Genomic DNA, 10372 nt, shown 5'->3' on the forward strand with positions numbered 1-10372 from the left:
ACAACAGTCACAAAGCTAAGGTAAGATAACCAAATAGACAAATGTAATTGCTGCAGACCTAAGTGGCATGTATGCTTGGAATATTCAAATGAATAAATAGACTTGTGTTTTTAAAATAATTAATATTTTTTATTTCATCCATTTGCATATTTATTTCTTCCCATTTTAATCTTAATGGAGGCTAACTCTGAACATTTACTGATGATATATATTTATAATCCTCAGTGATATGATGTGTCTCTACAATTTAGTAATGCATCCTCAGATATACTTTTGTACCCGCCATTCTTTTACTTTGCTGGTAAAGTGCACCGAAAGCCCCTTTGATGGACCAAAGCACACATTGTTCTGGGTGTAGTTGAACAGTCAAATAAGGATTTAAGCTTTTACATTACAGTAAGTGTATATTCACAGATGTCAGCGAACTGTAATTATGCTATATATGTAATTGATAACAGAATATCACATTAATGTAATGCTAGATTATTCTAAATGACCATAAATGTGCTTTGAATGTACAAATACAAGGTAATACAATATCCATACAATGTGTAAGAAGATGACATCGGAGTCACGTAAATTATCATGGTTTACCAAAATCCTTGTGTGTGTTATTATGAGCTTTCAAATGTATGTTCTATCAATAAAAAATGGACAATAAAATAGTAAAATATGTAATAGAAACCTTTATGCAACCAAAACTTTGATGGATTTTGAAGGTTAGAAGCCATGAATCAACATCTGAAATATAACAAAAATGATATGCATAATAAAATTGGTTATAACCTATCAAAAATATTCGCATACATCAAAAATGTATTATTAAAAAACAAACGAAAAATGTCTACGGCTGAGATTAATATGTCGTTTTTACTTTTGCAAATTTCTCCGCCTTGTATTATTTTGTTGCTCCATCATTACAGTAATTAAAAGTTAGAAGCAATTTTTCTAACATTATTAGAAGGAATAACCAAAATGTTTTCAGCAGATGCTCGCTAGAAATAGAACTTGATTGGTATTTGTTCTGAAAAGCATCATTGTTTTCTTCACATTTCCTTACGTGAAGATTCTATTTATGAAGAAATTTAATTAAATTCCAGTCTAAGTGAAGCTTCAACATCTGCCCCAACATATAAATAATGTGTATTGCACAATAGATTTTGTGTAAGAAGTTTTTATCTTTCTGTTTAAACAATGTGCCACATACTGAATATGCATAAAAAGACCCATCTAGGAAGCCTATGGATTTCTATTTTTTTATTTTATTTGCATGTCATAAAATGTATTCTTGTTATGCAGTTTCGTTGTTAAGTTGATTAATGTCTGCTTCACACTTAACAGTATCAGATCAAAATAAATGTTCATTGGTCCTATTCACTAGTGTTTACCTTGAAATATGATCTATAGTAGCATACTGCAGGACTTTCTCTCTTGTTTGCATCCTGCCTTGGAACCTTCCCTCTTCTCTAGTTCTATATTGGGGGTGGCTCCACTGCTTTGCAGGGTCCTATGGAGCCAACTTTTAGCCTGTTATGGTGCTGGGGATGGGGATAGTCATGTGCCCATTGTACAAAGCAACTGAGGTGCACATGCTTCGTTCCAGGACAGGATATGCATACAAGGGGAACTGACTGAATGAAAAGCTGATGTGGGCCTGAAACAGTAGTATGCATGTACTGTGTTCTCAGTGGCATAAGAGACCTAGTGTTGCTGACATGTACTGTCAAGTGACGTCTACGGTGTATGTTCCCCATCCTCCCAACCAAAAGTTCAATGATGATAGCAATGATGTATAAGAAGCAAGTGACAGCAAAAGTAAAAGAATGGGAATATATTATCCGAAAATAAGTTATGCTGTACAGGACCGTCTTAATAGCATCATGGGCCCCTGGGCAAAGTAATGCTCTGGGGCCCCTACAGTGATGACAGTGCAGGTAAACAGACATCAAATAGACTGCCTCCCCTGTGTATCTATCACTCTCAGTGCCATCATGGGGCCCCCAATTTCGGGGCAGAGTGGGCTCAAGGACCAGCTGCTTTGGGAAAAGTGCAGGGGCCCCTCATGCAGCTGGGGCCCCTGGGCAGTGCCAAGGTGTGCCCTCTCGTTAAGACAGCCCTGATGCTGTAGGTTGCCTTGGTATAAGCAAATACTTTCCAATACAAAAAAAGAGGAAGGTTTAATGCCTTTTTTAAATAATTGCTTAATATTGGGGCACTCGAGCCGAGTCACAGCTCCCTGTGTCCATTTACCCTCTCTCTCCTGATTGGCTTTGATTGACAGCAGTGGGGGTCAATGGCGCCGCTGCTGTGTCTCACCCATTTAGACAGGAGAGCCTCGGCCAGCTGAGACACTCATGGACATCATTTGACAGAGATGGGGCTTAGGTAAGTATTAGAGGAGCTGAGGGAGGCTGCTGCACACAGAAGGCTTTTTATCTTGTAGCAATTTATCAGCCTCCTGGACCAGTATTGCGCTTTTTTGATGACTTTGCTGCCTGGCTACCCTACTTTCCCTGAAATACCCACTATCATTCTTGGTGACTTCAATATCCCTGTCAATGTCAACAGCCCAGCTACAGCTCAGCTTCTCAACTTCATCTCATCTTTTGCCTAACCCTATGGACACACACTTCCACTCACTCCAATGGTAATACCTTTGACCTTGTATTATCCCATCTCTGCTCTCCTGACAACCTCACCAACACCCCCTTTCTTGTCTCTGATCACAACCTCATCAGTTTCACTGTATCCTTGCCTCCAACCACCCATCCAAGCAGCAAACGATTACTTGTAGGAACCTTCGCCACTTTAACACTTCTCTTATCTATTCTGCTACTGACCACCTATATGACATAATCTCTCCCCTGTCCTGTCCTGGCCCCTTCTGTCTACAACAGTACACTCTCATCATCACTGGATGCACTTGCTCCTCTAACTACACGCAGAATCAGACCCCGACCGTTACGACCCTGGTGTAACAGGTGCTGTTGCGCCACCTGTCTTTGTGAAACAGGCGCTGTTGCGCCAGCTCTCCTCTGTGAATAGGCGCTTTCATCGTCATATTGCGTTCCATGCTGGAACGCATACGGCGCATGCGCGATGACGTCATCGCCTGGTGCTGCTCTGCATTCCAGCGTGGAACGTGGAAGTGCGCCATACACAGCGCCCTGTTTGAATTCAGTGCAATGCACTGCAGCTGATCTCCTGCCTATAAAGGCATGCTGGGAACTACCTTCATGCCATGAACATATTGCACCATGGACATTCCATCCCCTGCATAGATACCTACAAACGGATAAGTAGTCATTCCTTCACTTGTCGTTCTATAGGAAGAGCTAATGCAAATGTTTCATCTATTACAATTGTAGTATTACAAATACCGTGTGGATATTACTATATCTTCTGGGAGATACTAATGTGCTAAAGCTTATTGCAAAGGAGTACCTACAAGGGACAGCTACCTCTAAATCGTTATAGCAACATTTACCTTATGTTTACTACTCTAATTACCTGAGCTATATTGCCTCTCATATGTGTGCATTGATACATTTAAATTACAGCTCATGTCTACAACTTTATTTATCTGAGCTATATTGCCTCTCATATGCAATGGTTTATATCTACAATATTCACCTCAAGTATCCTACTATAATTACCTGAGCTATATTGCCTCTCATACGCAAGTACCATTACTCAACTAAAGTACCTGTCATATGCAAGTAATGCCGCGTACACATGATAATTTTTCGCCATGAAAAAAACATTGTTTTAAAAAAATGTAATTTAAAATGATCGTGTGTGAACTTCACATAATTTTTCGGGTTCTGAAAAACGACAAAAAAATTCGAACATGCTGTATTTTTTAACAACGTTTTAAACAATGTAATTTTTCGGGTTGTAAAAAATGATCGTGTGTGGGCTAAAACGACGTTAAAAACCTGTGCATGCTCAGAAGCAAGTTATGAGATGGGAGCGCTCGTTCTGGTAAAACTACCATTCGTAATGGAGTAAGCACATTCATCACGCTGTAACGGACAGAAAAGCGCAAATCGTCTTTTACTAACACGTAATCAGCTAAAGCAGCCCCAAGGGTGGCATCATCCGCATTGAACTTCCCCTTTATAGTGCCGTCGTATGTGTTGTACGTCACTGCGCTTTGCTAGAGCATTTTTTTAAAACGATGGTGTGTGGGCAACGTCGTTTTAATGATGAAGTTGGAAAAACATTGTTTTTTCTACATGCCGAAAAACGTCTATTTTTTTCTTGCTGAAAATGATTGTGTGTACGCTGCATAAATGTTGTCACTAGAACTTCTATTACTACGAGCCCGACCTAAGTACAAATCCTCATAGGCCTCGTCCGAATTGTTTGAACATGTTCGCTCTAACTTTTCTATGCTAGGGGTTGATGCTATTTCTTAGCATCTCCCCTAGTGGCCTAATGCATCTCTACATGCCAAGGTGATATGATGTAGAGAACCCCCAGACTCCTGTTACGAGGAGAGATGCCTGGGGTCCCTTACTGATAATCACCTGCATGGAGTGGTGTATTGGGATATTGTCCTTGATCTAATTGTAAACGCTAAGCTCTGGTCGCATGCTTTAATGCATCCATGCTTAGTAGCTCAACGCCTTTCTTTATGTGACACAGAGATGATGTATAGATCCCCCAAACTCCTGTTGCGAGGAGTGACGCCTGGGGCATAATAATGAGTTGTCGCATAGAGAATCACATTGAAGTCCTTGCTAACCGCAGTTATGGTTCACTCCGTTCACCAGTGCTGTTACACCTGGCAAACTGACAACACTAGAAACCTCTAAACTTCTAGAACGCTTAGTCTACAACTGTCTTAACTCCTACCTCAGAGAAAATAACCTTCTTAACCCCTTACAGTCTGGCTTTCACTCGCAGCACTCCACAGAAACTGTCTTACTAAAACTCACTAACGATTTACTAACTGCTAAAACCAATGGCCACTACTCCATACTCCTTTTCTGTGGCCTTTGATACTGTTGAACACCTGCTCCTTCTCAATAAACTCCGTTCTCTTGGCCTCCAAAATTCTGCTCTATCCAGGTTCTCCTTTTACCTATCACAGTGCTCCTTCAGTGTTACCTACAACTCTCTCTTCTCCTCTCCATTGCCGGGAGTCCCCCAAGGCTCTGTTCCTGGACCCCTTCTCTTCTTTATCTACACTTCCTCCTTGGTCAATTGGCCCATGGCTTCCAATACCATTTATACGCCGATAAAACCCAATTCTATCTGTATACTCCTCACCTCTCTCCTTCAGTCTCCTCTCGCAGTACTAACTGACATATTAGCATGGATGTTGCATCACTTCCTTAACCCTCCTGGCGGTAACCCCGAGCGTGACTCGTGGTTGATTTAATCTACCAAAATCTGTAACCCCCGAGTCACGCTCGGGGTAGCTGTGCAGAGCCTGCAGCGTGCGCTGGCTTACCTTGTCCCTGGATCCAGTGATGCCACCGCGCTGTGTAAGCGAGCGGGACCTCGCTCGATTCACACAGCGTCCTCCTGTGCCGCCGATCTCCGTTCCCTGCGACGTTACGGCGCACGGGAGCGGAGAACGGCGCCAAATTCAAAAAAGTGAACAAACACTATACATACAGTATACTGTAATCTTATAGATTACAGTACTGTATGTAAAAAATACACACCCCCTTGTCCCTAGTGGTCTGCCCAGTGCCCTACATGTTCTTTTATATAATAAAAACTGTTCTTTCTGCCTGCAAACTGTAGCTTGTCCATAACAACCAAAAGTGTCCCTTTATGTCAAAAATGGTTTTAGATCAGCTAGAAAACAGCGATAATAAATTATAATCACTTGCAGAATTGTGCGATAGCGATTTGTGGGGAAATTCGTCATAAAAAAATAATAATAATGACAGCGACAATTCTGCAACTGAGCAAATTTCAGTGATTTTGAGTTGATTACAGTATTGAATCATTTTTTTCTTAGAATTATATTATTATTTGTTATAATTATTTATAATTATTTATTATATTATAATTTATAATTTTGTTTTTAAAAAAATTTCATACCCGGGATGCCTATTAGATTCTTGTTTGGTCAGATTTAAGTGAGTTATTCCTAAAAATTACAGGCCTACAGTATAAAACTCAAAATTTCCTTGCAAATAATGGTACCGCTTTCAGCATGTTTTTTCTGAAAGAATCATACCGCCAGGGAGGTTAAACAAAATCTCTCTAAAACAGAGCTGGTAATATTACCCCCTGCCTGTGCCCCCCTCCATGACTTTTTCATCAAAATTAATAATGCAACCATCAATCCCTCCCCTCAGGGTACTAGGTGTGATCCTAGACTCTGATTTTTCCTTTCAGACCCAAATCCAATCGTTGTCAAAAGCTTGTAGACTTCACCTCCATAACATCTCTAAAATACGCCCCTTTTTAACAAATGAAACCACCAAGCTACACATCCACTCCCTTGTCATCTCTCGCCTTGACTATTGCAACTTCCTTCTCATTGGCCTACCTCTCCATAGGCTATCCCCTCTTAAGTCTATCATGAATGCTACTGCCAGACTCATCTAACTTACCAACCTCTTTGTCTGCCATCCCTTTCCGCCAATTCCTACACTAGTTTCTGAACGCCCAGCGAATTAAATTCAAATTCAAAATTCTAACAACAACAACAACAACATACAAAGCCATTCATAACTCTGCCTCGAGCTACACCACCAATCTTGTGTCCAAATATCACCCAAACTGTCGCTCCACTTCTCTCAAGACCTCCTATTCTCAATCTCCCTTGTCTCCTCCTATGCTCGTCTCCAGGATTTCACCAGAGCCTCTCCCATCCTCTGGAATTTTCTACCTCAACCTGTCCAGCAATCTCTTACTCTAGCTGCCTTCAGGCAATCCCTGAAAACACATTTCTTCAGGGAAGCCTATCACGCCTCCAGCTAATCTTTTACCACTTCCATCAGCTCATTCCCCACAGTTACGACCTTGTGTACCACCTGCCCCACCCTATTAGATTGTAAGCACTTCTGAGCAGGGCCCTCGTAATCCTCTTGTATTGTGTTGTACCTGTATTGTCTGCATTTTATATTGTAAAGTGCTGCATAAACTATTGGCGCTATATAAATCCTGTATAATAATAATATCTTAATGCATAGAATGCATTAGGATAAAATACCTTCTGACTTTACAATCCCTTTAAGGCGATTCACCCTCTCCATTTGTCCTGTTTACCATTATCATTGAAAGTGAAAGTAGAAGAAAATTACCCAAATTATGGGTTGTCCCCAAAAAAGTAATAAGGTGAAATGCAATGGGTACACACTAGTTCTGGTGACCCAATTCTCTTGATTTACAGGGATTTCCTCTCACTTCCTGTTTGACAGAAAGTAAAAGGAAAGCTCCCTAATGGGGCACAGATGGCGAAAAAAAAACTAACAGGGGTTAAAACCCTCACTTACTCTATCCAAAATGAAAATAACAGTTTTGCCTAGAGTTCCACTTTAGAGTATCTGTAACCCCAAAATCAATTTTTCAGTATGTTTGGCATCATATCTCACTGTATACAGTTTTCCTGAGAAAAATTATTTTCCTGCCTGTTTTGCAAAGTCTCTTACCTGAAGATCCTGCCTGTAGCAGCACTTCCTGTTGCAGGTTGAACATGTCAATTAACTGCCTTGCAATTAGCAGGAGGAATGTCAGCCTGCTGTTTCTTCTCCCTCAGTTGGCCGTTGGGCTGCCTTTCTAATAGACTAGATAACAATTTAAATGTCATGCAAAATTTAAACACTGTATTAGCCCCATTATTAAGAATTATATTGTGTTCAATGTGTTGGCCAACATTTAACTTTCATCTTCAGAAGAAGCAGTAGAACACAACCATTGTTATAGCAATACAAAGCAGAAGGCAATCCTAACATATGCCATAGGCTAATATGCCTGTAATATCATTTACCTCAAGCTGGTCTCTTACATGAAAATCGAAAAAATTTGAAAATGAATATTAAGTGACAAATTAATTCTTAAGACAGAACTAAAGATGATTTTTCACTGGTTTATAGTGTAGTTATAGAAAGGTTACTTGATGTTAGTAATGGTCACTTTAGCATTAGGAACTCCTCACTAAATAAGGCTGAATATTGTAAAATAAAAACATGGCTTCCTAGCTGGATATCAGAGTACCAGATGAGACTGCTCTAATCAATTCTGTAGTTTCCAGACTCAATCATTTTATTATAAAGGGAATGTTTTGGCGGTAGCATTGCTGGGGCACTTGATTCAAATGATTTTCTATGTTATTTCACTGGTTTATAATTTATGTGATCTCCACAAAATCCATAATTATAATATAGACAAATAGATGTATTTTTGTCCATGAACTCTCTATCTGGTGTGCATATTACATTTGCTTGCTATCTCTAGTGCTTGATTTTGTACTCATGCATAAAACAAAATTTAATAAGATTTTGGACAATTGTACATTTGACTGCTATTATATTAAATTTTAATAGCCCCACTGTATTTTTTTTTAATGAGCTAAAACTTTCATCTCAAGCAAAGCATGAGACCTACAAGAGGAAAATGCGGGATTGTTTTTTTTTTTTTATGTGTAAATGAGAGAAAAGACTCTACTGAGACTCTTCCTGTTGCCTACAATGCAAAAGAGATTAGACACCATGTGGTAATATATACATGGATAAGCTGTGGGTAAGATATCAAGCATCACCATGGGCAGTAAGGAATAGAAGTGTAGAGGTTACAGCATTGAGTGGCCTTCCTCTTTCTCCTCCTGTTGCACTATTCTCTGCCAGGTCTTAAAGACAGGATTAACCTATCAATACTCTGCCCTCAGCATGCTGCAAGGGACGGTCCCCAGAAGGTACAGAATATTTTAAATGTCCAAAAGCAGATGTCACACTCAATGAATCTCTCACCCAGAAGTAATATTTTCCTTCTTTAAAAAAAAAGATGAAAATGGTTGACTTTAGAACAGCGTGAAAAACATTGTGTAAACATGCTACTCTTTCAAAAATCCTTACTTTGGTCATCAGTAATCACCTTACAATAAACAATTGTCATATAGTAATATTTTTTTCTTAAGCCAGTTTTATCTAAAGTAACAAACAACAGCATACTTACTTACTGATACTTACAAAAAGCCGGCACCTCTTAAAAAGACAATTATAGCAGTTTTTGGGGCTTACCATTTTGTTAGCTTTAAGTTTTAAATGTTCACCCAGAGTTTTGATGTGGTGTGTATCATTGTACACCAGTTACACAACTGTTAACAAAACATATTTTGAGGCTGCATTTTAAAAATTGCTAAACTACACACACAGCCACGAAAATCAGGTATCCTGAATTGTCTCGCTTATAGCTGAAGGTAGTGTCAAATATATATAAAATGTGGTTATGTCCATACTACCATTAATAATAGTGTCCAATGTGACTGTGTTTAGTGTGCTGCTCACATTCAAATGGCATGTGAGAAGAAATATGAAATAATAAGAGATAATGTGGCGCTCCTTTTCAAAATTCTGTGATATATGTGACTCAATATGTAGACTTCCTAAGGATTTTTTGTTTATATCAGGAACACTAATGGTGATTTAAAATGTTGATTGTATATTATTTATAATAATTTATACTTTTGCATTCATTTTTGTACTCAATTTTGTATTCACATGGGTCATATATTAATAATTTTATTGAGCTTACACATAGATATTGAGTCACATATCTCACAGAATATTGAAAGGGAGTGCCACATGTTCTCTCATTGTTTCATAGCTGAAAGCACCTTGATCTGTATTAGTTTTAGCCATTCACAATAATGACCAAATTTGACATACAGTAAAACCAGATAATCAAGACATACATGCACAGGCCATCATGATTCTTTACTGAGTGAATCCTTTACCAAATAATATCAGCATGGCTAATGCTATGGTGGGAGTCAGTGGCAGCCCATGGATTGTGATTATTATAAGAAAAGATGGCATAAAATAAGTCTTCTCTATAAATAATTTGCTATTTAATGAACATCTTTGCAGATAATGAACCCTAGAGGTAGATGTCTGCTTTTCTTTATCAAAGTGTTCTGGAAAACTGTGGATAAAATAACTTTGTACACTGGCTAAATAGGAAGGGAGAAGCAATTCAAGAAAATATTCAGATTTTCATAAATCACTTTAATTTATAAGAAATTTTAAAATGCAAGGATCCACAGCTGCCAACATCACCAAACCAATTCCACATGCACCTATTGTCACTTTGCATGTGTTGTCAAAAGCAACAGCCATTGCTTGACTTTTCATACTCAGTTGCGGTTAAAAATAAATTTAATTTAGTGCTGAATTTCTGATCC

General features: G+C 38.9%; 1 protein-coding gene across 1 annotated transcript in view; it reads right to left on the minus strand.

The window, feature by feature from the left end:
* Positions 1–7762, minus strand: part of C7H1orf53 (chromosome 7 C1orf53 homolog) — a 48253-nt gene extending 40491 nt beyond the window's left edge. Inside the window, exons 1-2 of the mRNA XM_040359883.1 lie at positions 7623–7762; positions 686–741 (exon numbers count right to left, since the gene is read on the minus strand). Coding sequence (XP_040215817.1) covers positions 686–741; positions 7623–7668 — 102 coding nt within the window. The 5' untranslated portion in view covers positions 7669–7762. The remainder of the gene's footprint in view (positions 1–685; positions 742–7622) is intronic.
* Positions 7763–10372: the final 2610 nt, after the last annotated feature.

Source organism: Rana temporaria, chromosome 7 (assembly GCF_905171775.1).
Source record: "Rana temporaria chromosome 7, aRanTem1.1, whole genome shotgun sequence".
Taxonomy (NCBI): Eukaryota; Metazoa; Chordata; class Amphibia; order Anura; family Ranidae; genus Rana; species Rana temporaria.